The sequence below is a fragment of the Pezoporus occidentalis genome, unplaced genomic scaffold, assembly GCF_034315485.1.
Source record: "Pezoporus occidentalis ecotype Australia unplaced genomic scaffold, CSIRO_AGI_Poc_V1 ctg250, whole genome shotgun sequence".
In the NCBI taxonomy this organism is placed as follows: Eukaryota; Metazoa; Chordata; class Aves; order Psittaciformes; family Psittacidae; genus Pezoporus; species Pezoporus occidentalis.
This window is the reverse complement of record NW_026914395.1, coordinates 199,080-226,953: the sequence shown is the minus strand read 5'-3', so window position 1 is coordinate 226,953 and position 27,874 is coordinate 199,080. Positions and strand designations below refer to the sequence as shown.

Sequence of the window (27,874 nt, the reverse complement as noted above, 5' to 3'; positions counted from 1 at the left end):
GGGCTTATGCAGATTCTCTGCCTCCCAGGGCAGGGGTGGGTTGGATGACACCCCTGCAAGACACTGTAGAACTGCAGTGTCCCCGTGGGAGAGGTGTCAGATGAACCAGGAGGAAATGAGCTCCTGCTGCCAACGTGCCACCCTTCATACATACACAATCATACAGGCAGAGAGGGGCCAGGGCTCCGAGAAGGGCACCCAGACACAACCAAGGACAAGTGACCTGACTCCTGCAGCCTCTCGTGGCCAAGGGAGTTCACCTCCGTAAGGTGAAGGATCCCCCTCTTAGAGCCAAACAGCCACAGATCTCCCCACAGCATCGTTCTGTGTGGGGTGTATTCGGACCAGCCCAGCACAACCAGAGCCAGGTCCAAGCTAAGGCAAATAACAGCGACTCCAGGGAAAGCTCTGCAATGTTTCAGCACATTGCTTTGGAGGAAGTAAACCAGAAAGTCCCTCTTTATTTAAAGCACACACACTTCTTGGATAGATGGGGCCTAAGACTGTGCCTGGAGAGGGGCTTGGGACCAGGGCCTGTAGGGACAGGCCAAGGGGAATGGCTTGAACCTGCCCGAGGGGAGACTGAGCTGAGCTCTTAGGCAGAAGCTCTTCCCTGGGAGGGTGCTGAGGCGCTGGCACAGGGTGCCCAGAGAAGCTGGGGCTGCCCCATCCCTGGCAGTGTTCAAGGCCAGGTTGGACACAGGGGCTTGGAGCAAGCTGCTCCAGTGGAAGGGGTTGGAGCTGGAGGAGCTTTCAGGTCCCTTCATCCCAAACCAGGCTGGGATTCTGTGCTTTTTTTAATCTGCAGCCTGGATCTTTAATCCTTCCTGGGTTTAACTCAAACCTGAGCACTGGGAAGGGAGATTCCAGTGTTCCAGCATCCTGCTGTCCCCGGAAAGCCCGGCTCTTCTCAGGCCCAGTGGTTGTATTTGTGGATGCCAGGAGGAAACACAAAAATAGCAGTTTCCAGGGTGTGGGGGGCAGGTAGGAGCCAAGGACACAGGAGGGACCTCAGAAGAAAGAACAAGCAGACATCTTAAAGCAAGGGACAGGAAAGAGACTGCAGCAACAGCTCCTTTCTCACCGTGGGCAGCCCCGAGGCAAAATAAAGGCACTTTTGTTCTAGTTCTGCCCCTCTTGGAGGTAATGCAGACATTCCCCTGGGAGAATCAGCAGAGGGAGGGAACCTCTGCATTTCATCCCTGTGCTGGCGCTGCTTCTGTCTGGAAAAGGCTAAAAAGGGCTTAAAGGGGCCTTTGCCCCCTGAACCAGCTCACCCCAGCGCAGGGATGGCTCTGGGCCGTGCAGCACTCCGAGGTTTCAACAGGTCCCCAAGATTCCCAAGGGCTTCTCCAGGCATATTCCCACAGGGACACAGTGAGCTCATCCCTCCCCATGATATATCCAGCTTCTTGAGCTTGGAGGATGGGGCAGAGGCATCAGAGGGACCCCACAGAGCCTGTAACAACCAGCCACAGCCCTGACCACTGCTACAGCCCCATGGGCTGCTCTGCCAGAAACCAGCTTCCCTCTGGGAACAGCATCCCCCTGGAAATCCTTTCTTTCCTCAAGGAATACCAGCTCCTGGCACAGCTCTGCACAGAGGAAGTCCCTAAGGAAGGGTCCTTTCAGTGCTGCAGACTTTTCCCTGTCCCAGTGTAAACCCCCTTTGTTTCCAGACCAACCACTTCAGCCTTTTCCACTCCCTTTTAAGGAGGGGATGGGATGTCTCCGAGTCCAAGTGTGCCTCCATCCCACACAGCAGCAGTGTTCTCATTTCCAGTAGTGTCATCTATTTACACCAGAAATGCTGGGCGAGGAAATTGAGGTTATGGAGACAAAGAATCAGTGTCTCACCTGCGCCAGGAATCCCTGTGGGATGTGTTGCCTGTTCCAGACCTTGCCCCACATTTCAAGTAGGGCAGACTGCAATTAAACCCCCAGCACACAGAACGTGCCATTGACCCTTTGGTACTAGCCTAAGGTGGGAAGTGGCCGTGCTGGGATATGAAGTAGTTTACTCAAGGTCGCTCTGAAGCTAAGGGCTGAGCAGGGAGCTCTGCTGTGGGTGTCTGAGGTCTTTCCTTCTGAACTGTTCTTGCTTCACCTCCAAGTCGGTGCTGGTGGTGTCAAAGGGAAACCTGGCGCCTCCACTAACACCTCTGTGAGCATAGAAGCCCAGAAAGGTTTGGGATGAAGGGAGCTTAAAGCTCCTCCAGCTCCAACCCCTGCCCCGGGCAGGGACTCCTTCCACTGGAGCAGCTTGCTCCAAGCCCCTGTGTCCAACCTGGCCTTGAGCACTGCCAGGGATGGGGCAGCCACAGCTTCTCTGGGCACCCTGTGCCAGCGCCTCAGCACCCTCCCAGGGAAGAGCTTGTGCCTTAGCTCTAACCTGATAACCGATAGCCTGATAAACCTTCCCCTGAGTTTGAACCCATCAGCCCTTGTCCCATCACTCCCATCCCTGATGAAGAGCTCCTCTCCAGCACCCCTGTACCCCTGTTCAGACACTGGAAGCTGCTCTGAGGCCTCCACACATGTCCATCAACAAATCACTTCTGTTGGCCAGCAGCAGCCACTTCAGGGCTGCCAGGATCAGGCAGAGGCAGAGCTCAAGCTGTGTTTGCAGTCACAGGGCTACAGGGTACAAAGCACTCAGGTGTCCTGCCAAGCTGGTGGCACAGCTCAGGCTCAAAGTGTTGGACAAGGGTTTACAAGCTTTAAAGTCAGCTTGAAACCAGGTTCTCTCAACCCCTGCCAAACTCTGAATGAAAGCAGCCCCTCTCTTTTCATGCTGGGTGTCTTTGTGTGTTCAGTGTGCTCCTGTGGCCATAGAGGGGTTTGGTACCGTTGCTCAGCCCTGGGACTGTGGAGCAGCACCAAGAGGAGCTTAAATTAAAAAGCTCTTCTCTGCTGGCCAAAGGGAATGGTGCAACTCCCAAGCTAAATCCCATGGAAAGCTTGTTCTGGAGAGACACCTGCTGGCAATGTCCATAGGGCTGAGCTGGACCCCACTCATCCTGCCTCCCTGGAAGCCAGAAGGAATAAAAGCATGACAGAGATGCAAAGGGAATCCAGAGGGAATGTTCATGCTACCAAGGTGGAACCCAAAGGCAAAGCAGGCTGCAAACCTGCACGTGTCCCAAGCCCCAGGCCCAACTCCAGCAGCACTTTGCAGCCCCAAACCAGGGCAGGTCACAGGAGCAAGAGCACCCGGTAAACTTAACAAGAGAACATGAGAAAGACCCACACTGCAACGTACCTGAGAGATCTGAGCTTGGGCAGCCATAACCAGTCCCTAAGCAGCCTCCCCACCAGCCTCTGCTTCTGGGACAGCCAAAGAACCCCCACAGCACCACGGGGTCTGAGCTCAACGTGAACCAGGAGCATTCCAGGGCCTGGCTGGGCTGATTGGAAATCCCCTCACGTTCTAGGCAGGAGAAATCTGGGCAGGAAGCTGCATGTTCCATGCAGGAGCACACACACCTGTGAGGAGGGAGTGTACAGGAATCACTCGCAGGGATCCTGGCAAGCAGTGCTGAGGAGGCACGTGCCTGTGTTAAGTGTCTGGGGAAGCAGCAGATCCAGCTTCTCCTTCCTTTGCCCAGGATCTGCTGGCAGGAGGTTTAAGTAGGAGCTATTCAGGTGAGAAGTGAATACAAGAACATCCTCAGGACTAAGCTAAAGCTCCAGACTGGTTGCTTTGGGGTTTGTTTTCTGCTTATCACAGAATTTCCTCCTTGCCAGCACTCTGCTGCTTGCAAGGCTTACAAGAGGACACGCATCCGAGGTGGCAAATTACCCCCCCCCCCCAGCCAACACTTGGGCTTCTTCTTCATCACTATGACCAGCTTCAGGAACCTCCATCCTTCCTGACCCTGACCTTCATTTCTGTCCTATCCCTGCGGTGCACTGACCCCTCCGCTGTCTCCATGCAGCCGTGTGTGTGTGGGAGGGGAAAGGGATGGACAGGATGCACGGTCTGAACTGGTGCTGGGGCAGCTGCCGGAGGTGGTGTCTGCTTGCAGGAGTCTCGGTGGTTCCTGGTAGCTTTGGAGGTGTAAAGGACAGCAGAAAGCAACCCCACGGCTTGGGAGCAACCAGGGATTGTGCTGTCTTGGGGTGAAGTGGTCAGAGACTGGGTTTTGCTGGGATATAGCCAGAAGAGAAGGAAAAGGCCGTCAGGGCAGCAGCGCTTCACACGATCAGCTGGGTTGGAAAAGCCCTTTAAGCTCATCCAGCCCAGCACTGCCAAGGCCACCACTGCCCCATGGCACTGAGGCCTCGTCTCCACGGTGTGTGAACACTTGCAGGGCCGGTGCCTGCAGCCCTGCCCTGGGCAGCCCCAGTCACTGCTCGTGTTGCAATGAAGCTTTCCCTTCTGTGGGTGCCCTGTTCCCCCCTGCTGGGCCTCTCCCCATGCAGAGCCCAAGGCAGGTAAGGGCACCACTCCCCCTTCCCTTTCCCTGAGCGCATTCCAGCTCCTCTCCCCGACCTGGGAGTCCCCCCCAGTCCCTCCCACAGCAGCCACGATAAGATACACTTGCAAAGAGCCTGATAAGAGACAAGCAACACAAAAGCCCCATTCCCCTCCACTCCCCCTTTGTCCCTGCTCCTGTCACCCACTCTTCCTTCTTTGGTGGCCAGGGTGCAGGAGAACCTGCAGGCTCCTAAGGGAGCCCACCTTGCTCAATCCTCAGGGATGGGGCTGGGTGGATTCTCTGTCTGCAGAGCAATTTGTGCCTCATCACAGCCAGGGGCAAAGGCAGCACTGAGAGAGACCATGTCTGGCCATAGTGGGCACTGAAGCCACTTCATGGAGGGGGGGAAACAAATGGTGTAGTAACTTCAGTGGTACAAGAGGAGCAGCAGCAGATAGGAAATAGTCACTTCGACTTTACACAGGGGACAGGGGAGGGAAAAGCAAGACACCAGCAGTGGTAAAGGCAGAACTGCCACTCGAGCTCCATCCCTTCCCCAGAAGGGAAAGGATTTGCACAGAGGCAAACTAGGAAGGAATTCCTTGCAGAGGCAGGGCTTTGTCCTGCTGGACACACTAAAAGGAAGCAAACCACCTTCCAGAGGGCAGCAAAAGGAGATGTCGAACAACCCATGGTGGCCCCAGCGCCTTCAGTAGGCTGATGTCCTCACCCAAGGGGTGACCAGAGCCCTGGCTGCCTGTGGCCTGTCCAGTGGTCACTGCTCCAGCAGACCCTGCTCCTTATCCAGACTCCTTCCCACCTCCAGCCTCTCGCAGGGCTCTCCTTGATCCTCACTTCATTGCACTGCCTGTACTTCAGAAGAGACGTATCCTCACTCACCTGGGCCTTGTGGGTCCTGCACCCCTTCACCCAAAGATCCTTTCCTTAATAAGTTTGGAAAGAAAGCAAATGAATTCCTATAGGATACTTCTGGGTGCCAGAGAGAAGCCCCTGGCCCCCAGCAGGCGTTACAGAGCTTTGAAGTAAACTACAACTAAAGGAAGATTAATACATTAATACAGAACACATCAGCTGTGTTCTGAAAGCCCCTTGGTTGTGAGTGTGGCCACAGAGGAGAGGGTGTTGTAAGTCAGGCTTTAAGAAGGGTGCAGATGTATAGAACTGCCACTGCATTAGGTAAGCCGAGCAGGGATCAGAGGTGGTGAGGAAGATGTTTGAGATCACTCTGGGCTGGGATGGGTACTCCTCTGCTATTCCAGCCAAGTATTTAGGAGGAATCCCTGGCCAAGCACCAATGAAGGAGGTGGCAGAGGAAATTCTTACAGGATTCTCTTCAATGACCTCACAAAATTCCAAGCAGTTTCCTCCCAGTTGCTCCTTACTGCCACCTTCCAGTAAGAAATGCAGGAAGTGAAGGAACATCTCTTGCCTCATACATTGTACAAGGAACTCGGGCTCTGGCTGCCCTTGATCCCTATCTCTAAGTACTGTGCCTCGCCAGGAAACACCAGAAAGCAAACTAAAACGTCACAGCAGTGTAGAAGGTTCCTGTTGGAGAACGATTCAAGGGCTGTTATAGAATCATAGCATCACGGAGTGGTTTGGGATGAAGGACAGCAGGATGCTGGAACACTGGAATCTCCTTTCCCAGTGCTCAGGTTTGAGTTAAACCCAGGAAGGATTAAAGATCCAGGCTGCAGATCACCAAAGCACAGAATCCCAGCCTGGTTTGGGCTGGAAGGGACCTGAAAGCTCCTCCAGCTCCAACCCCTACCACGGGCAGGGACCCCTGCCATGAGAGCAGCTTGCTCCAAGCCCGTGTCCAACCTGGCCTTGAGCACTGCCAGGGATGGGGCAGCCACAGCTTCTCTGGGCACCCTGTGCCAGCGCCTCAGCACCCTCACGGGGAAGAACTTCAGCCTTATCTCCAACCTAAATCTCCCCTGTGATGATCTCCAGAGGTCCCTTCTAACCCCAATGATGCTGGGATTCTCTGTCCCCTACACACCGACATGTCAATCCCTGTTACAAAAGTTAAAATCGACTGTCCCTTACTATTCCCAATACCCCCACTGAAGCTGGAAGCTCAGAGATGATGGGAATAACTGTAGCACCCCACTGAAGCCTTCTTTTCTTCTTCTTGTTGCAGAACAAAGAAAAAAGTACTCCAACTCCAACATCATCATGCACGAGACATCACAGTACCACGTACAGGTGAGTATGCAACGAACCCCTACGGGCTGCGAGGCCAGTGGCAGTGATAGGTGCTGGTAACACAAACTGTTTCATTGGTCCTACACCTTCATTAGGCCAAAGAGGAGTTGGGAGGCTTCTTAGAATGAGGAAGAGTCGCTCTTTGAGGTCCCTTTGCAACCCAAACCATTCTGTGATTCACACCCTGAAAGGCAAACAGCGAAGCTGCTTGAAACCTCATGTTTCTTTTCCACTGTTCCTGGTCCTATAGGAACACATCTCCCAGGCTTCCCCCCAGGCTGGGTTCACACACAGTTTCCAGCTCCTGGCCTGTAGGACACACTTTCAGACTTGGCCATCTGTGGTAGCTTTCCTTCCTTGAGGGAATTACCAGCATGGTCCTGCTAGCCTGGACCTGGGGCTGAGGCCACGCAAGTCCTCTCCATCACATACACTGAAGCTGGGGTCATCCAGGCTTCTCGTACGATTCCTTTGAGCACAAAAGGGTAGGAAAGGAAAGAGCACCCACAGGAATTTCTGCACAACAGACTCCTCTCATAAAGGACTATGAGAGCAGCACAAGCCTTGAGACAATTCCTCTCCTAAGACTGACCCCACTCCTTCCTATGAATCAGAGGGTTTAGGCTGGACGGGATCCTCTCCTTTCTCTCCTCTCACATATTGCCTGCTCTAAAATCAACACCAGCTCTCCTGCATCTCATTTCCCTGCTGCTCTCCAGAGTTCCAGTACAGAATGGCAGTATTTGGAAGTCCAAGCAAAGAGTCTCTGCTACAGCCCAGATCCTCCCAAGGCTACAAAGAGCCATGGCACAGCTCTGAATCACCCCCAAACCCTGGAACAAAGCTGGGTTGAAGCTTTGGTGGCTTCTCCCATGACACAGGTCACCCCAGGCCCTATAACTGCCCCTCCCTGGGGTCTCACATGTTTCTTTGAGCTGAAGAGTGGGAGACATCCACATCAGACACTGCTTTGGGGATGGGGAGAGAAACAGGGACCACTCACTGCTGCTGCACATCCAGTGGGTGACCTGAACCGAAGCTAGGAACTCACTGGTTTGACCCCTTTCCCTTGCTGGGCTCCATCTAGGACCAAGGTTTGTGGACACAGATCAGCAACTCCAGCCTCTTGCTATGAGGTGTGGCATGAGCATGGGAAGTCAGTGCCTGAGGAACCTGCTGGAGAGCCATTGCTGCTCAGTCGTTCAGCCAGACACTGTCACTGCAGCCTGCAGATGGGGAACCACTGATGGGAAGGGAGGACAGGAATGATGAGTACAACATGTGAAGTTCGTTTCATTACACGTGGACCTCTTTTGTGCTTTCAATGTGAAAATGGCCCATGAACCCATCATTTATCACAGCTTCCCTGTCTGAATAATCAAGATGCAGCAAATGGAAGTGTGTGGTAACTGAGGGGATGAGAATGGAGGAAAAAAGGTGTTAAAAGGACGAGGGAATTCTGCACAAGGAAACGGGAAATGGAGCTGCTCTTGTCCTCCTTCCCTTCCCTCTCTTCATCTGATGAGCAGTGGGAGCTGCCATCCCTCATCACCCTGTGCTTCAAACCCCCCGTGATCAGCGCAGACAGGTTAAACGCAGGGCTCCCTCACTTGCCCATACAACAGAGCCCTCATGGACTATCACCTTTCAGCTCCCCCCAGCTACTGTGTCCTCTCAAGTAACCCAAAACCATTCAACCACAACGGGAACTCAGCCAAATGCAGCTCCCAGTGTCACAGGCAACCAGTCAAAGACAAGGAGCCAGCCTGAATGTCCCAGGCCTGGCAATTCCTGTAATGGAATACGCCAGTGCTGACCACCACAGGATGGAGGTGCCCATCTGAAGCCAGCTGGACCATTCCCACTGCCAACTGGGCAAGGGGAGAAAGGAAAACACTTTTAAGAGGATCATATAGGAGCATGAGCAGCAGGTGATCCTGCCCCTCTGCTCTGCTCTCGTGAGATCCCATTTGCAGCACTGGATGCAGATCTGGTGTCCTCAACATAAGAAGGACATGGAACTGTTGGAGCAAGGCCAGAGGAGACCACAAGGATGCTCAGGGCCTGGAGCATCTCCCATATGGAGACAGGCTGAGAACATTGGGGCTGTTCAGCCTGGGAAAGAGAAGCTGTGTGGAGAGCTCAGAGCAGCTTCCAGTATCTGAAGGGGGTTACAAGGATGCTAGAGAGGGCTCTTCATCAGACACTGGAGGGACAGGCCAAGGGGAATGGCTTTAACTTGCCCCATCCCTGGCAGTGTTCAAGGCCAGGTTGGACACAGGGGCTTGGAGCAAGCTGCTCCAGTGGAAGGGGTCCCTGCCTGTGGCAGGAGGCTGGGACTGGATGAGCTTTAAGGTCCCTTCCATCATAAACCATTCTATGATTCTATATTTAGTAGCCCTCTCTTCTCTGGTTTGAAGACCCCAGTCCAGCAGAGAGCTCAAGTCCATGGTTAGACATGAAGGAGCCAGTTCAGTTGCTTACAATGAAATACAGACATGAAGAAACACTCACTTGGAGAGAGGCCCTGGCCCTGCCGCCATCCCCACAGGCCCTCGTGGAAGCAGAGCAGGTACTTTAACCACTGACACGTACATGAATTCTTCATGAATCATGCCACATGCCACCCACTTGGAGTCCTTACCCTGAACTTTGACTGAGGCAAACAGGATTTCAGTGGCGGCAGCGAGATAGGGAGAAAAGTTTTACAAGAGGCATTTTACACCCTTTGAAGTCCTCTATAAGTTGAATAGTGGATGCAATCATTGCCCCTTCTGACAAGAGCCACTATAGCCGAAGATCCATGCGGATGAAAAGGGAGGTTAAGGGGATAAGTCAAAGATCCTCCTTCTCATTCCACCAGTATTTGAAGGAAATGGAAAAGAGGAAATACTCCGAGTTACTCAAGTAGCTTTCGCCTGCATAAAACCTAACAGTAAACCCCAAAGGAATTTATGTAGCCTGTAAACCTGCCTTTAAGATAATAGACGAGATAAGAATGGCTGTCACCAGGTATAAACCAATGCCCTGCACTGCTCAGAAAGCAGAGGGTTTGTCACCTCTGCACAGATAGTGTTGACTTTGTGAATACCTTCCCATGCACTGTTTTACCATCACACTAACACACCTGAGCATGTTTCTCAGGCCTGATTGCATGGCTAATCTCAGCCTTCAGCTCACATACCTGCCAGGAGTGTTATTTGGCCAGTGCCTCACCCAGTACCTTTGCTTTATGAACACAGGATTGGGTTTTAACGCTCTGCAGTGTTTATCCTCTATCTCTGCTCTTTCCAGTCCTTGGGAATTGGTTACCACCATTCCTATCCACCCAATTCCCACCATCACATGAACCATCACGTTTAAGGAGCCCTTTCTGCCTGTCATGGTTACCAGGGCTTGAAACCTGAGCCTTTCCCTCTGCATCCACCTTGTCTGGAGCCAACTGCAACCGATTATCTTCCCTTCCCCTGCTGTCACCATGGCCCGGCTGTGCCCTGTGTCACACAGGGACCACTGCAGAGTCAGACTTCCAGCTTCCCTTGCCTCAGGTTCCCTCTGCTGGCAGATGGGCCTTCCCCCCATGCACAGAGAGCAGCATGCCCTGCACTGGCTGCTCATCAGAGGGGAGGGAAATAAACAGCCTGGATTTCTGGGGTGGCCTTCACGCACCACTGGGATGCGACACGCTTCCTTCTGCAGCTGCCTCCCTGCCCAGCATTCCCCTCGCGTGGAATGCAGCTGCTTTGAGCTTGGCAAGTGGAGCTTAACTCCCATACTGAAGCTTCCAAGTCAGTGTGAGACAAGCCAGGAACTAACTCCTGTGTATAAGGCACCCCGCACTGCTGGATGGGGGCCAGAGGTGCTGAAGGGACATACAGGGAGATAAATATGGGTGGTGAAACTCATGGCGCTGCGTTACAACACCCAGATCTTTCACCACTGTGGCCAGGTGCTAACCACCAAAACATACACATTCTGCTGCAACTCTCTCCTCCCTGTGCGCCAGGAAGCAGACAAAGAGGAGTTCAAGCCTTTAGAGATGGTTTCACGTTGATTCACAAACACTACCAAGTGTTTTGACGTGTTTTTCCCTCCTTTCCCCCCCCCGACTCCAGCACTTGGCCACCTTCATCATGGACAAGAGCGAGTCCATCGTGACGGTGGATGATGCCATCCGGAAACTCATCCTGCTCAACTCCAAAGAGAAGATCTGGACACAGGAGATGCTGCTGCAAGTGAATGACAAGTCCATCCGGCTCCTGGACTGCGAGTCACAGGTACCAGAGCTCCTCACAGAACAACATGTGGGGTACAGCCCATTCCCTCCCCATCCTGCCTGGGAGGGACATTTGCAAGGAGCCCAAATGAGGGTGAATCCCTACTGGAATCCGCTCCTGAGTGAACAGGGGCTGGCTCCAATTCAAAGGGCAGGCAGGTGTGAGGTGGTTTACTCACAGCTCCAGAGTGCAGATAGTCCACATGCAAGACACCATCAGGCTTTCTGTGGGAGTGATGCACTGGCAGGTCCAGAGAGACCCTCATAAGGCATAAGCAGAGAGGGAAGGACAATACTACTTGTATTAAAACAACACACAGGATCACCTGCCCAAGAGCAGTGCCCTGTTTTGACAGACAATACACATACACCTGCGTAGGACACCTAATCCAAAGGGAAAGAGCATCCAGATGATGGATGCCCTGATTTGAGCAATGAGAAAATAAAGAATCTAGGCCCAAGGTCATCCAAGGACACAGTGGGAGGGTGCACCCCTCACACAAAGCATCTCTCCTCCCAGTGCACTGCTGGGATGCATGATGACTGTACTGGTGCAGGCAGAGCGCAGCAGTAAGATGATGGTGAGCAGCAAAACTAAAGTTCTTGAAGTCTCAGACTGGGCCCCATATGGAGAACTTGGAGGAGAACAAGAGCTCACCTCTGCCATCCACCTCTCTCCTATTGCACAGTCCCAAGCCACTGGCCCTCTGCAATCCTTCACATGTATCTCTGAAGAGCCCAACAAGCCACAGTGGAGAAGCACAAGCTCTGCCAGGTCTCCCTCCTCAAACAGGAACCCTAGGAGCTCACACATGGGACCATTCCCCATCAGTTCAGTGCCTCCCCATTGCCTGACCCCTTCCTCTTCCTCTTGCAGGAGGAGCTGGAGGACTTTCCCCTGCCCACGGTCCAGCACTGCCAGACGGTGCTGAACCAGATGCGTTATTCCTCCATCCTCCTCCTGGTGTGCCAGGATTCCGAGCAGCACAAACCTGACATCCACTTCTTCAACTGCGACGAGGTGGAGGTGAGCAGAGCCCCCACTGCTGGGGTGAAACAGAGAACAAACTGTGCTCTTCCTCCTGCACCCACTTAAAGCCTTCAAACCCTTCCAAAGCAAAGCCCCTAAACCATCCCTGTTTTGTCTTTGAGGCGGAGATGGTGCACGAGGACATTGAAAGTGCCCTGGCAGACCACAAGCATGGGAAGAAGATACGGCCACAGACACTCAAGTGAGTACTGTGGGATACTTGAACCTGGCAGATCAAGCGGTTTCCAAGTTTTCCTGACTTTGATAAGAACTCAAGGAAGTTCCTTCCTATTCTTCTTAGGCAGAAGCTCTTCCCTGGGAGGGTGCTGAGGCGCTGGCACAGGGTGCCCAGAGAAGCTGTGGCTGCCCCATCCCTGGCAGTGCTCAAGGCCAGGTTGGACACAGGGGCTTGGAGCAAGCTGCTCCAGTGGAAGGGGTCCCTGCCCGTGGCAGGGGTTGGAGCTGGAGGAGCTTTAGGGTCCCAACTCAAACCAGGCTGGGGTTCTGTGATACAACTGGGATTAAACAAGCCCATTTTCAGAAGCCTCAGAGCCAGGAGGAGCACTGACAGGGTGGTTCTGTGTTCCCTTTGCAGAGCAAACCAGGAGAAGATCAGGCAGAGGCAATCCATCCTCCCACCACCACAGGGGCCGGCTCCTATCCCGATCCAGCACGACGTGCGAGGCTCAGCGATGAACAGGAACCGGGTGGCACCCCCTTCCCAGCACGATCCAGGTACTGGGAGCACTCGGCAAGTGGTGGGATTCCCAACCCTCCCGAAATGGCCTATGGTCACCCTGCCCTGCTGGAGCACAGGGAAGCCTGGTGGGGTTTCACTGTGTTACAGCAGACACATACCAGAGGCACAACATGTTGCTTCTCTGCTGTGCTTCATAAATGCCTAAAAATCAGCAAACACTGCTACTCACTAGGCTCACAGGAGGCATCTTCTGCTCAACCACAGCTCAATAAATCAAAGCTCCTTTAAATTCCCTGTAACGCTACTTGGGATACTGAAATTCCCAAAATAGCTGAAAGCCCCTTGGAAAACTGAGCCATCAAGTTTGGACCAGGCACCAGTGATCTTAAAAAGGCCTAATCAGAAAGGCAAATTCCTGCCTCTGCTGACTTGGCAGGAGCCAAGATTTCACTCTCAAATAAAGCAGTGTGTATGAATCCGAGTGTGGAACTGCAGATCTGGACTCATCTCCAGCATGTGCTGATCTAAATCTTATTCCAAAAGCATCCTGACTTCAGCCTCTTGGAGCTGGCTTGATAAAACCTCTATTTCCCTTTCAAGAAAGAAGTCTTTGACAAAAGTTTAGACTGATTAAATGGTGAGCAAACTGTAACCTCTCATCACTGCCCACTGCACCACCTTCTCTTAGGATCAGTTTCTAGGTCTAAGGAGCACACATAACCAGAATACCATATAAAACTCCAGACACCAGCTGAGGAAAGGAATCACTCAGGACAGGATCTGAAGCCAAGCACATGCTCAGGCCTCCCAAACAGCCTATTGCAGGGCCAGTTTTGTATAATGAACATAAGATAGAGCTGCCCCATGCCTGGCAGTGTTCAAGGCCAGGTTGGACAGAGCTTGGAGCAAGCTGCTCTAGGGGAAGGTATCCCTGGCCGGGGCAGGGATTGGAACTGGATGAGCTTTAAGGTCCTTTCCAACCCAAACCATTCTGATTCTGTTATTGCTTCTCCTTTGAAACACACCTTATTGCTTTCCCTACACTAGTCAAAACTGTTCACCTCATCTGAAAGATGACATATAGTTTTATGTGGTCCTTTGCCAGAACTGCCTCCCCACGTCTCCCACTCCATATCCCACTGTCCCAACACCTCCTGCCCTGGCCCTTTCAAACCCTGTTATACTGAGCTGACGCATTCGTGTCACAAGAGGCTGCCCCTGTATTTAATGGAGCCCATTTTCAAACTTGGAGTAAATCCATTTTCTCTCCCTGCCTTCTCTGCAGACTATGAGCGACGAGGCTCCGGTGGCCATGACCACGAGGAGTCCCGAGCCATCCTAGCACAGAAGATTGAGAAGGAAACGGTGGGTAACAAGAAGGGCAAGTGGTCAGCAGGGAGAAGAGAGGAGGGAAGCAAAGGGCTCTTCCATGAACAGATACTTAATGCATAGTCATTGCCAAACTGCCATCTACTGTGCATGAAGATAAGGTGACCAAAGGCAAAGCTCCATCACTGGCTCGGTTACAGTTCCCTTTGACCCGAGGCAGCTCTGCTGATTTCAGCTCTGCTCCTCCCCAGCCCACAGCCTGGTCTTGGGGTTGTTTTCCAGCCATCCATTAGCAGGGGTCACTTGTCACATTGATAAGCACAGCACGAGGCACAGCTTTGTGTTTGGGAAGTGATGAATTCAGCTTCATTCCATGCCTGGATTCCCTGCTCCCGCGCATTCCTGCAGGAAGTGAGGCAGGAGCAGGGCAGCACACTCAGGGATTCACTTTGCTTTGTTGCATTTGTGTCCTCACAGCAAATCCTGAACTGCACTCTGGATGACATTGAGGTGTTTGTTGCCAGGCTTCAGAAGGCTGCAGAAGCATTCAGGCAGCTCAACCAGAGGAAGAAAGGGAAGAAGAACAAGAAGAAAGGGCCAGCAGGTACATGCAGCAGCTGGGAGAAACAGGGAGCACAGGGGCATGGATGAACAGCCTGGCAGTGTTCAAGGCCAGGTTGGACACAGGGGCTTGGAGCAAGCTGCTCTAGTGGAAGGCGTCCCTGCCCATGGCAGGGGGCTGGAACTGGAGGAGCTTTAAGGTCTCACAGAGCACACAGAGCCTGGGGAAGCCTCCAGCACACAGAAATACTTCTCACTTTCCCTGAACCCTTGACTTGCAGTAGTTCTTGTCTCAGCACCCATTACTGCCATGTCTTCTGCATGCCAGCAAGGTGAATCCTTCCTGAACAGGGATGCTCTAATGACAGTGTCCTGTCTCCCTTCTCATGCAGAGGGTGTGCTGACTCTTCGAGCAAGACCCCCAAGTGAGGCCGAGTTCATCGACTGCTTCCAGAAAACCAAACTGGCTTTTAACCTCTTGGTAAGACACAGAAGGTGTTTTCATCCCATGCAGTGACAGGGCTTTCCCCCATAGATCAGGTAACAAGCATTTAGAATGAAAATTGAACTAAAAACGCTATGAAGGGACAAAGGTGTGAATTCCAGACCCTTCAGAATCCAGAACACACCTTGTGCAGGGTTCTGAGGCCAAGTGGTGAAACTGAAACTAGAAACATAACGTCCAGGATGGGACTGAGCAGGCCTGGATCCCTTCACAGACACAGCCCTGCCTCAAAGCATTTGGGAAGCTGTGAGTGTTCAAGGCCAGGCTGGACACAGGGGCTTGGAGCAAGCTGCTCTAGTGGAAGGGGTCCCTGCCCACGGTAGGGAGTTGGGACTGGATGAGCTTTAAGCTCCTTTCAAGCCAAACCAGGACTGGGGTTCTATAAAATAGCTCCAAAAGGACTGATTTTAATACAGTAGGTACCTCACCCCTTCTAAGCTTTAGCACTCTTAGAACTAAAACGGGATGATTCCCACTCCTCACTCACTTTTCCGCCCTGCTTTCAGGTGCACTGTTTGAAGTTCCTTTACTTCTCAGGCTGTTATTGACTACAGCAAACAGCAGCAATCCCTCCATGTGACAGAAAAGAGAAGGCAAAAGCAGGTTGGAGTTAATCTGGGTTTCCTTCCCCTTTCCAGGCCAAGCTGAGGAAGCACATCCAGAACCCCAGCGCCTCAGAGCTGGTGCACTTCCTATTTGGGCCACTGGAACTGGTAAACCTCATTCATTGGTTTCACTGGGGACTTGCTTTGTATGGACAATTCCTGCCCCAGAGGGTGCTCAGGCATTGGAACAGGCTGCCCAGAGCAGTGCTGCAGTCACTGGCCCTGCAAGTGCTCACACACCGTGGAGACGAGGCCTCAGTGCCATGGGTTAGTGGCTTCCTTGGCAGTGCTGGGAACGGTTGGACCTGATGAGCTTAAAGGGCTTTTCCAACCTGGTTGATTCTCTGATTCCCGAGACAACTGAGCTGATCTAGGGATCAGCTGCTGCCAAGGACTCAGGCCACCCCTCAGCATGAAGACTTGTCCTCTGGCTTTCATTTTATACCTTGGGGAACATAGGAACTATCTACTATTTGCTTAAAGTCAAGCACTCTCAGTGCAGTGTGAGGACAACAAGGGGATGCTGAGGGAATGCAGTGTCTCTTTCAGGTGACAGCAAAACAGTAACTTAGCCCATCTGTGTTGTGAAACCTCCCCCTTACTGATGAAGGCAAAGAGGAGAAGTCTAGTGTGAATTAGCCTGGTCCTTTGGAGCAGGCAGACACAGAGACTTCAAAGCATCAGAGCCACTGATTCTTGTGCCTGTGATTCCTGTTCCTGTGTGTGTGTCCTGTTTTGCTATATTGAACGTTTCCTACCAAACCTCTCCTGTTTGTGTGATCCAGATCGTCAGTAGCTGTGGGGGCCCCGACCTCGCCAGGTCTGTCGTCAGCCCACTTCTTTCCAAAGACACCACAGATTTCCTCCGAGGACACCTCACACCAAAGGAGATAAACCTCTGGGACTCCCTGGGGGAGACATGGACCAGATCCAGGTGAGGACAGCGCTGCTGCCCCACCAGGCTCCCCAGGAGAAAGGCAGGGGTAGTGCTTGACGTTACAGCCATGCCGAGGGGTCGGGGATGCCCCGATGCCCCCAGTGCTCCTCCCTGAGGTGCTTTTGGAGACACGGATCTCACCAGCTATTCCCTGCTTCATGTCCTAGAGCCGAATGGCCGCGGGAAGCGAACATTCCCACCTACATCCCCAAATTCCGCAACGGTTGGGAACCACCCGTGGAAATCTTCCGTGGAGCTCCCTGGGAAATAGACATCGGACACTTGCAAGAGGAGGTTGGTCTCATGCCCCATGGTCGTCTTCCCTTCTCTCTGCCTCCCCCTTTGTCAGAGCGAGAGGGAGGGAATGACAAATAGGTGAGGCACTGGAATGGGCTGCCCAGGGAAGCTGTGAATGCCCCATCCCTGGCGGTGTTCAAGGCCAGGGCCTTGGGTGCCATGGTTTAGTGGGAGGTGTCCCTGCCCATGGCAGGGGGGTTGGAACTGGATGAGCTTAAGGTCCTTTCCAACCCTATTCTATGATTCTATAGCTGGGATGTGGTTACTCCAGTTAAATAAGAAAGAAATAAGGCCAGAAAAGGGCAGCAATGATCAGCTTCTCCTCCTGATGACAGAAAATAAGATACTACACCATAGTATCGCCCAATACCTAAAGAGGACCTATACTGTATCCAGAGAGGGGCTTTGGACCAGGGCCTGTAGGGACAGGCCAAGGGGAATGGCCCAAGGGGAGACTGAGCTGAGCTCTTAGGCAGAAGCTCTTCCCTGTGAGGGTGCTGAGGCGCTGGCACAGGGTGCCCAGAGAAGCTGTGGCTGCCCCATCCCTGGCAGTGCTCAAGGCCAGGCTGGACACAGGGGCTTGGAGCAAGCTGCTCCAGTGGAAGGGGTCCCTGCCCGTGGCAGGGGTTGGAACTGGGTGAGCTTGAAGGTCCTTTCCAACTCAACCCATTCTAGGATTCTATGTTAACTGAGCCCCACACATACAAGTTTGCCTGAAGAACATTTCTTTGGTGTTCACCTCATCATGATCACAAGCTTGCAGGCCACGATTCATCTATTGCTCTCCTTTTCTCTGATACATCTTTCCCCTCTCTGGTAACACTGGCTCCATTTTTGCCTTCCCAGCTCTCATCAGCCAATGGATATCCTTACCGGAACTCCTCTCTCAAGCGTGGCCAGAGCACTGAGCAGAGCCAGGCTGTGGATGCCTTCAAGCAGAATGTAACTCAGCATGTAAACAGGTACTGTACCAGCACCACCCAGCTCCCACCTGCAACCTCATAAACACACGCCACAACCTATCCCAGCACCAGGATGCTTTGGCTGTGGTGGGTAAAACCCTGCCATTATTAATGCAGGCTTGATAACCAGATCAGGGAACTCAAAGGTTGTGTGTGACCCAGTTAATCAGCAGTAGGCCTACTGGTGGGAAATGAATTACATGTGATTTCCAGCACAAGAGGTGAAAATAGACCTCAGTCAAGCAGTAGGTCTTGTTTCATAGCAGCAGTCCAAAGTGATATTAAGGATCATGTGCTAAAGACACTGTCCTTCTGTTCTCCATGCCTTAAGAGGAGTTAGCATCCATTCATCCAAGCGTCCCAAAGCCACAACAGCTTGCAGAGAAGGAACCTGCTCATAGGAAGAATCTGTACTAAGGCACATGAGAGCTTTCCAATGTTCAGAAGTGCAGCCTGACCTGCATGAAAAACATTTCAGCTGAGGAAGCACCACTTTGGTTCTCTGGAGGCAGCAGCTCCTTCTTTTGCTTTGAGACACAGCCAAAGGGAAGCTGAATGAAGCATGAGTGTTTCCAGTCTCGCCCACCTCTCCATCAGGAGACTGGCAGGATGCTGGTTTCAGACAACTCTTTTTAATGGGATAAAGCCAGAAAATGGGTAAAACCCCTTCTGCTTTCTTCAGGAGTCTTGGGAAGTTCAGTTCCCAACCCAGAACCAACCAGGCCACCCCTTTGCCTCAAGCCTTTTCCCAGTGAAAACACTCTTCCTTTAAAATCTAAGCAAATTCTCTGCCCTACTGCCAGTTTTCCATTACCAGTTACTCAGTGGTATAAAATCTGCATAAAACCAAAGCTTTTGGTTCAGAGCTTTAAGGGTTTCACTTATTTACATGAGCTCAAGCCCTTGAGATTTCACAAGATCCGAGTTTCAACCAACTCTTCCCAAACTGAATCCTTTGCCATACTCCACTGCACAGTGATTTGACATGAAGTTATCAGCTTCAGCTCCTCAAAGACTGGCAGGGCAGACCCAGCAAAGCCCTCAGCCATGAGCTTTTCTATAGCCAGCCCTAAACTAGGAGAAAACCTTCAAGCCAGACTGGTTTTCGTGGGTTTATGTCTAATCCAAAAGATTTATAAGCTCAACTACTACAAACTGGCAGCAAAATACCTTAAATTCAACTATCTCAGCAAAATAACTTCTCATTCACCCCATCAAAAGTCCTGGTGGGATCATAAAACAGTAAGGACACAGCATTGAGTAGGGAAAGAATGCTAAGAAATTCTCCTCTCCAATTCCATGTTTCTCAGGGAGGTTATGGAAAATAAAGAGAACTTAGTTTACATGAGAACATCACCTGCCAGAGGGGAGACTGAGCTGAGCTCTTAGGCAGAAGCTCTTCCCTGGGAGGGTGCTGAGGCGCTGGCACAGGGTGCCCAGAGAAGCTGTGGCTGCCCCATCCCTGGCAGTGTTCAAGGCCAGGTTGGACAGAGGGGCTTGGAGCAAGCTGCTCCGGTGGAAGGGGTCCATGCCTGTGGCAGGGGTTGGAGCTGGAGGAGCTTTAAGGTCCCTTCCAACCCAAACGGCTCTGTGGCTTTATGATTTAAGCCTGTCTTTAGTGTTAGTCTCAGCACTATAAATAGTAGTTTGAGTCCCAAATACAACTTACCAAGGTGACCATCTCCCTGAGACACCACCCAGTCTAACTACAGTGTGGGCTTGTGGAGGAGTAGATGAGGATCTCTCTCTCTCCTGGGGTAGGTGGTGTAGCTTTCTACCTGCTTTCCAGACTGACACACCAAGAGCTCCTTATGGATAGCATTTAAGGAAGAAACCATCAAAGTCAAAGGCACTGAAGCAGATGCTACAGTTGAGAACGTGCTTTGACTCCTCCTTCAGCCCAGAGCAAACCTCAGCCAGGTGTGTCCAGATGTTTGCCACAATCACAGCTGGGAGAGACACATTTCCTGCTCTACTCATGCTTCTTTCAGAGTGAACTGAGGTAGTTTGCCAACCCAGAGCCCCTGTATTACCAATAATAGCCATGCATCAGTACATAATACCTGTTTACACCAGGGATTTTAGCTGCAGTGTCATGAAAGCCCCAAGCAACATTACAACCATCAGCAAAGGTCACTTGTGCAAAAATCCAGGTGCCTGCAAAGTACACAGTAGCTTCAAAGTCCTTGTAACTCACCCCTGGAATCCTACAGGAGATGGAATTCCAGGCTCCCCCTCCCCACCTTCAGGGTAAGGCCCCCACTCCCATTCCTGACTGATGGATTCAGCCTGCCTGAAAAGCTGCTCCTCCACTGCAGACTCACATCTTATGTATTGCACACGGCTGTAACCAGACCAAGAGCTGTTCCAAATCAAACTACAGCAATGTTTTCAACCTTTACACCACCAAAAGCCACCTAATGAAGACAGTAAAATGCAAGTAAAAGCATGATGGGCTTGCTTTTCACAGTCAGGTTTTATGGGTCCCTCAGAAACAGTCCAGAGTTTCCATAGCTCATGGATTTAAAATCACTGACCCCAGAAAACCACCAGGTTAAACCCCACAGCACTGCCTCCATTGAGTTACACATAACACAAACCAGAGGAGAATCCACCGTGAGCACAGCACCCAGGGGCCTCCTGCAGCAGGTGGTGACTATGCAGACTGCAAGCCAGAAGCAGAAAGCTCCATAGAAGGGGCATTAAAATAGCTCCTCCCTGCTCCTTACACAAGGCAAGGGAGATTTTCCACACTGCAAACCTTTCTGGGATTATAAAGCTGAAGAAGGAAAAGGTGAGATCTGCATTTTTTCCTAAGCCAGGCAAAGCCCATGGGGATAAAAGAAACCAGTTCAGTTTGGCTCAAAGGGAACCTTTCATTCCACTTTTCCACCAGTTTTTCCAGTCCCCCATATTTATTTTGTCTCTCCCCACATGAAAAGCCAGGTCAGTGTTGAAAGCCACATATGCTTGTGTCAGGAATTCCCAAGCAGCATATTCAGACACATTCCTCTTCCCCACCCCAGAATGAATCTTAGAATGGAAACATTCAAACTCACTTTTCCTTGGAAGCTGCAGATTCTGTGTCAGTAGCTCAGTGGTGCCTGATGAAAACCACAGACTTCCAGTCAGTTCTGCCTGTATTTATTCCCAACACTACTTCCCCCAGCACTGGGGCTTGTTTCTCCCCTCTCTGGCATACGGAGCAGTTGTTTCCACTTAGGATGGGAGAGTTTCCCACTTGACTGCGCTCAGGAGGTGCAATCAGAACATGTTTGTGTTTTCCCAGTCTCCCCAGTCCTTGGGAGGCAGCAGCAGACAGGAGAAGGCTTTTCTTCCACCCTGAAAGCAGCAGCCTCATAGTTCCCTTTAATAAGGCCACTAACCAACAGCCCTACAGCTTCTTGTGTGTTTGTTCCCAAACATGGGATGTTTCACTAAAATAAGGGAGGAAAATCATCCTCAGGATAGAGGAGAAAGGGGCATTGCCCCCTTCTAACACAAGCACAGCTGACACTACCTGCCCTGCACAATCATCACTCCACCAGTGCACCTCCACTGCTGCAGGGATCAGGTGGCTGTGCATTCAACCTCCATGTTTTCCCTCCTGCAGGAACTTTGAGGCACAGGGAATGGCTCCACCAAAGAGATATGCCAAAATCCGCTACGATTTCACCGCGCGAAATGCCAACGAACTCTCAGTGCTGAAGGATGAGATCCTGGAGGTATGCCAATGGGCTGAGGAGAACTGTGCCCTCATCCCCTTGCCGGGAGCAGGGACAGACCTCGAGATCCTGGCAGGTCCCAGCTCGTGTTTCCTTGGTGTTTCTGAGCAGTAACGTGAAGTTTGGCCAGGTCTAAGCTTTACCTCGGAGCTGGAGCAGGCTGGCTGAGCACTGGGTCATTGCTAAGCTGTGAAACACGTCAGTCACAGGAGGAAGGAAAACAAGTCACTGTAGTATGATCCTCACCCACCTTCTGGTTCATTATTACCACTCTGCCCTCCCCCAGGAATTCTTTTCTATGAAAACATCCTTTTTCATAACCTTTCTCTTATCCCAACGCTGCTGGCAGCTGGAGAATGTAGGGGGTGACTTGGTCTACACACCAACTGTACCATCTCTGACTTGAGACAAAGACTTCTATTCAAACCTCTGTTCAAAAAATGGATAGAATGAGGAACTGCCAGCAAAGCTCGTCCGTTCTGAGAAGGTTACTTGATAAAATACATTAAAAATCATTCTGGAGCCAGGCTGAGAGAGCTGGGCTGGGGCAGCCTGGACAGGAGAAGGCTCCTGAAGGGGAGACCTGAGAGCAGCTCCAGTGCCTGAAGGGGCTGCAGGAAAGCTGGAGAGGGGCTTGGGACAAGGGCCTGTAGGGACAGGCCAAGGGGAATGGCTTGAACCTGCCCGAGGGGAGACTGAGATGAGGTCTTAGGCAGAAGCTCTTCCCTGGGAGGGTGCTGAGGCGCTGGCACAGGGTGCCCAGAGAAGCTGTGGCTGCCCCATCCCTGGCAGTGTTCAAGGCCAGGTTGGACACAGGGGCTTGGAGCAAGCTGCTCCAGTGGCAGGGGTTGGAGTTGGAACTGGGTGAGCTTCCAACCCAAACCAGGCTGGGATTCTATGAACAATGAGTTCTTGAGCCCCCCAATCCCTTTCCCCCCACCCCAGTGATGCTCTCCTGTTCATCATCAGGGTAAGTTCTGATGCTTTTCAGGAAAGGCTTCAATCCTGAACTACACATGAGTGCAATACCCATTTGCCAGCTCCTGGCCTCAGTGATGTTACTCTGCCAGCTTCACGTTAGTGTCCTTTATTCCCACTTTGTGCCTTTTCTGTACTCAGGAATCTGATGTCCTCACTAACCAGTTTACTCTTCCCCCTCTCCCAGGTGTTGGAGGACAACAAGCAGTGGTGGAAGCTGCTCAACCGGAGCGGGCAGGCTGGATACGTCCCTTACAACATCCTGGATGTGGTGAAACTGGACGAGCTTGAACAGGTCTGTGCTCAGGTGGTGTTTAACTGGTACCCAGCTGCACACCACAACCAGCCTCTGAGATAACCTTGTAATTAGACCTCCCTGGAGTTCTTAGGATGCTGTGCACAGGTTGGGATGAACCCTCACATGCAGATGAACCAGAATGCTGGAGATTCCTGAGTCTCCTATGATAAAGCTCTCACATTTTGCCACCATTGCCTCCCCAAAATCAGGGCTTTCCTTCCCACCCATGCAGCAGCCTCATGCTTTCCTCCTGCTCCCAGATGTTAAGCACTGGCAGGCAGGGTCATGGGACAGGGGAGGGCTGAGCCCTGTGCTACAGAAGCAGCCTGCTATAAAGGATGACCCTGAAGGAAAGGGACAACCACCCCAACCTAGCACCATGGCTTGTCACCCCAACAGGAGATGTCTCACACTGAGGTGTCATCAAACAGCTGCTGGATACAGGGGCTTCTGAGAGTTCCACCTTTGGCCAGTGCCTTCCTCCCAAACCCATGTCCTTCTCAGTCTATAGTTTACCCCCTCCCCTGCTGTAAGAAGCCTGCTGCTCTCGGGGCTGGGCTGTGAACACGATGAAAGACCATAAACAGCCATAAAGGCTAATTTTGCCATGAAAATGCTGAAAATTTTATTGGGAGTTGAATTAAAGACAGACAATTCGCTCATCCAGCTCAGTTCAGCAGCAGGAACAAGTTACTGGAGTGGAGGCAGATGGAAATACCATCTGTATGAGTATTAAGTGAATATTGCTCTCAAGCACCTTGCATTGCAAAAATGAGCTGGAGAGCTCAAAATGCCCTAAGGAAACATGGAATTGCTTCCCCTCTTTGGTATTTCCCAGCTTGGCCAAAGCATAAGGTGCAGCAGCAGGCCTGTGGGTAAAAGCTCTGTGAGTTCAACCAAAGTGTCAAGAAACTCTTTCCAGACTGCTCCAGGCACTTGGCAGTGGTGTCTCTTCACATCAGTCACCAGAGCAGTGATGCTTTAGCTTCACATGGGCTTTCTGCTTGGTTTCATGTGAAAATCCTTTGCTTCCCATGCTCTCCATCCCCAAGGAAGCCCTGTGAGCAGCGATTTCTGCACAGCAAAAAGGCTGAAGGGCCAAGCCGCACGTGTGAGCATAGCCATCTACAGCACAGTAAGCCAGCAGAGAATAGCGTGACAAGTGTGACACATTTCCTGGGGGTGCAGATGCCTTCTCACAGCCTTTGGCTTCTGTGAGACCCCAGAAATGAACTTCTTCCATGCAGCTCCACCTGAGTCCCAGCAGCCTCAGCTGAGCAGCACAGGGAGAGCACAGTGATTTATCCCTCTATTTGTTGTTGTGGGTGGGAGGCAGAAAGTTCAAGAAAATGAAAAATGGCCATAAAAGAGCTTACACATCCTTTTTTTCCCCCTTGTTATCACCCAGTCCAACCAGAGGTACAAAGGAGACCTGAGCCCCAGAGGATATGGACCATCCAGCCCAACTCACAAGCTGCCTGCCAGCTACGCTGGGGATAAATGGGGAAGTGAAATGTTATCCCGTAACTCTCCCCAGGACGCCAAAGAACGTATGTAACAGCTTCAGGCTGAAACGGGGGGGTTAGGGTGGATCTAAGGCAGAAGCTCTTCCCTGGGAGGGTGCTGAGGCGCAGGCACAGGGTGCTCAGAGAAGCTGTGGCTGCCCCATCCCTGGCAGTGCTCAAGGCCAGGTTGGACACAGGGGCTTGGAGCAAGCTGCTCCAGTGGAAGGGGTCCCTGCCCGTGGCAGGGGTTGGAATGGGATGAGCATCAAGATAAACCAGTCTGGGATTCTGTGTGTCCCTCTCCACGCTCCCAGCATCAGGCATCTTCCACATGTCACACAGCAGCCTCAGGCAGCCAGAGAACGTGGCACTGTGGCTTTGCATTTTGGGGCTTAGTTGAAAAGTCTCTGTGAGCACATGCTTTTGGTTTTGCTCACTCTCAGTCCCAGTGGTTTTCTTTCTTTCTTTGCTTTTACCATAGTCTGGTCACTATTTTTGGTCACTGTGAATGTGTAACCAGACCTACCCAAGTGTGTTCCCTCTCAAAAGGCTCTGCACAAGGAGTGCCTGCAGCTTTTAGGGATAAGCATTAGGCCAGCAGTGGTTTTGGAGGAGATTCCAGGTTGTACAACAGCCAACAGAGCAGTCCTGAGGCCTCACAGGCTCTCAGGCAGCCTGGGACAAGCACCTTAACCCTCCTTCCAGCTTGGCCTTCCTCCTGCTAGGGAGAGTTGCCTTTCCTACCAGAACATTTCAGTGTGGCTGAACAAACACACACATAGAATCACAGAATCATAGAATAGGGTTGGAAAGGACCTTAAGATCATCCAGGTCATCCCTTTCTCTGGATTCCTTTGCTCCTGTCACACGTAGCACCCGCCTGGCCTGTTCCTTCATGTGGTCCCGGTGAACCCCTGGCAGCAGATCTGCCACGTCCCACATTCACATCACTCCCTACACCCATAGCAAGCTGTTTCCACAAGGCCACAATCAGGATTCATTCCTTGTTCAGCTGCTGTGGACTCCTCTAAGTCAAAGCCATTCTGGGATGATGGAAAGCCCCACAACATGAGCATCACAGACACGTGCCTATTAATAACACCGAGTTATTCCCCACAGTCTTTAGGAGTTCCATGGAAAAAGTGACACTGCCTGAGCGTGCTGCTCACTCCCAGCTCATGCTTCCTGCTGCTTCTATTTAGCTGTCCAGCAAAAGCTGGAGCTCTGAGGAATGGAATCAGTGAATTCCTTATTACAAGTAGCAGAAGACTGAAAAGTAGAAGGAGCAGGGCTCAAACCCAGCATCCAAATTGTAGGTACTCACAGAGTTGGCCTTCCACATCAGGCAACAGCGAAGGGCAACAGGAAGAAAACACATGGCTACCGAGGGGCAGGAAAAATGGGAACCTGGTTCCCAGAACCAGGTTGTGGGGCCTCATTGACCTCTGCTGTCTCATGGGGCTCTTCCCCCTCCTGCTGCTAAGTTTGCAGGGCAGTTTCCTTATTTCAGTAGCCTGAACGGAACAAAGTAACTCACAAAGAGGAAGATGACAAACTAAAGCAAAACCACAACAGCAACACTGGGCAGCAGGGAATGGGACCCTCTCCCTTATCACCACTTCGTAGCACCAGTGAGAGCAAAGACACCATCAGATCAGGTTTTCACCCCTGAGCAAACTTGTGCTGGTTGGTGTGGTGGGTTCATAAACCACCTTTTGAATGAGGTGAAGAACAGGAGAAGTTAGCAACAGGAGAAACAAGGTCAGCCCCAATATAAATCTGTATATATATAAAATATACAATTATATATACAAAAGATACAATTTATATACATATAAAATCTACAAGAAACCTGGAGAGGGGCTTTGGACAAGGGCCTGGAGGGACAGGCCAAGGGGAATGGCTTGAACCTGCCCGAGGGGAGACTGAGCTGAGCTCTTAGGCAGAAGCTCTTCCCTGGGAGGGTGCTGAGGCGCTGGCACAGGGTGCCCAGAGAAGCTGTGGCTGCCCCATCCCTGGCAGTGCTCAAGGCCAGGTTGGACACAGGGACTTGGAGCAAGCTGCTCCAGTGGAAGGGATGCCTTCCCATGGCAGGGGTTGGAGCTGGAGGAGCTTTAAGCTCCCTTCCAACCCAAACCACTCCGGGATTCTATGAAAACAGGTGAAAATATGGGTCTTTCCCAGCACCCAGGACAGACACCAGTCACAAAACCAAAATGAATGTGTTCTTATCAAAGCATCTTCCTATTATGCTGCTAAATACAACACCCAGCAAGTGCTTTTGACCAAGAACTCTCTAGGCAGGTTGGTTGGTGGTAGAGTTCTTTTGGCTAAAAGCAAATGCCTCTGCAGATGCGAGCTCTCCTCTTGCACACCGGAGCAATCTCCACTTAGTTACGTGCTCACTAAAGACAGCTCAGAGTATGTTTGTGTGTACCTGGACAGAGAATACACCTTCCTCTAGAAATTACATAGTGATATTGATGCTGGTTAACAGCAGAACCAGGGATTTCATGTCTCCCAGGAGCAGGAGTGCTTGTTCCAAGACTCTCCAATCACCATGATGGATGTAGCTGAAGCAATGAGGCCAAAACCTCTGACAGTTGCCCTGCAAGAAAGCCTTCAGCAGCTTTTTAGGCTCAGTGATCACTGTGTGAACAATGAGCACTCGGCTGTTATTTGGTGGTTCCTCCTCTGCATCACTCGGGAGAAGAACTGCAGAAATCTAAGTCTCTCCCAAAGAGAAAGTGAGGTTCCAAAAGCTGAAGGAAGTGGAGAGCGTTGGTTTGGGAGGAAAGGGCAGATTCCCACAGGATGCTCCCTGTGGAGGCCTGCCAGCCTCCAAAGTTGTAGTGGGCTCCTTTACACATTTGCTCCTGCTGGGAATTCGAAGGTCAGAATGTCATTGCTCCACCTATTGCTCTAACAAAGCACTTAAGCCTGTTCTTTACAGCTAAAATACGAAAGTAAGCATTTTCCTTTGGTGCATCTAGAGAGTTAATAAAAATGCTGAGCCACGTTCTGTCCTTCCTCACAGTCTCTCCACAAACACACTGATTTCATAGGATTTCTGACTGAACGCTTGATTTCCTTCCCTTACTCTCTACCTGGTGCCTTGTTTCCCCAGAACTGATTCATCAAATGGATGAGCTGAACGATGAGCTGCTAAAGAAGATCACAAACAACAAAATCCAGCCTCCTCATCGGAATTTCAAGGTGGAAAAGCCGCAGCAGGTTTTTGTGCCCCTCACCTTCGAGTCCAGCACTGAAGAAGTCAAAGCTTGGCTGGAGGCAAAGTCATTCAGCAAAGAGTAAGATCCGGTTTACTGCCCTATGAAATGCTGGTCCTTCATGTAGAAAGGAGTGGGGGAGGCAGCTTGCAACGTTTCAGCTGGATTAGAAGTCATTTATATTTACTTACAGAGTCTCTGTTGCAAATTAGATTTCAAGCATATTAAATCCAGGCTATATTTAATCTATCATATCCAATTCAGAGCACAAACTTACTCC

The 27,874-nt window shown here is 51.5% G+C and overlaps 2 protein-coding genes across 2 annotated transcripts in view; both read left to right on the top strand.

The window, feature by feature from the left end:
* The window catches only part of PLCB2 (phospholipase C beta 2), a 277,519-nt gene extending 253,766 nt beyond the window's left edge, over nt 1-23,753 (top strand). The window contains exon 32 of the mRNA XM_062623318.1: nt 23,715-23,753. Coding sequence (XP_062479302.1) covers nt 23,715-23,738 — 24 coding nt within the window. The 3' untranslated portion in view covers nt 23,739-23,753. The remainder of the gene's footprint in view (nt 1-23,714) is intronic.
* Nucleotides 1-27,874, top strand: part of EPS8L2 (EPS8 signaling adaptor L2) — a 59,621-nt gene that overhangs the window by 30,257 nt on the left and 1,490 nt on the right. The window contains exons 4-19 of the mRNA XM_062623320.1: nt 6,592-6,656; nt 10,772-10,933; nt 11,810-11,959; nt 12,085-12,164; nt 12,558-12,697; nt 13,948-14,027; nt 14,469-14,595; nt 14,945-15,033; nt 15,696-15,770; nt 16,448-16,596; nt 16,767-16,893; nt 17,743-17,858; nt 21,472-21,583; nt 22,749-22,856; nt 24,268-24,409; nt 27,492-27,675. Of these exons, the coding sequence (XP_062479304.1) occupies nt 6,592-6,656; nt 10,772-10,933; nt 11,810-11,959; nt 12,085-12,164; nt 12,558-12,697; nt 13,948-14,027; nt 14,469-14,595; nt 14,945-15,033; nt 15,696-15,770; nt 16,448-16,596; nt 16,767-16,893; nt 17,743-17,858; nt 21,472-21,583; nt 22,749-22,856; nt 24,268-24,409; nt 27,492-27,675 (1,906 nt within the window). The remainder of the gene's footprint in view (nt 1-6,591; nt 6,657-10,771; nt 10,934-11,809; nt 11,960-12,084; nt 12,165-12,557; nt 12,698-13,947; nt 14,028-14,468; nt 14,596-14,944; nt 15,034-15,695; nt 15,771-16,447; nt 16,597-16,766; nt 16,894-17,742; nt 17,859-21,471; nt 21,584-22,748; nt 22,857-24,267; nt 24,410-27,491; nt 27,676-27,874) is intronic.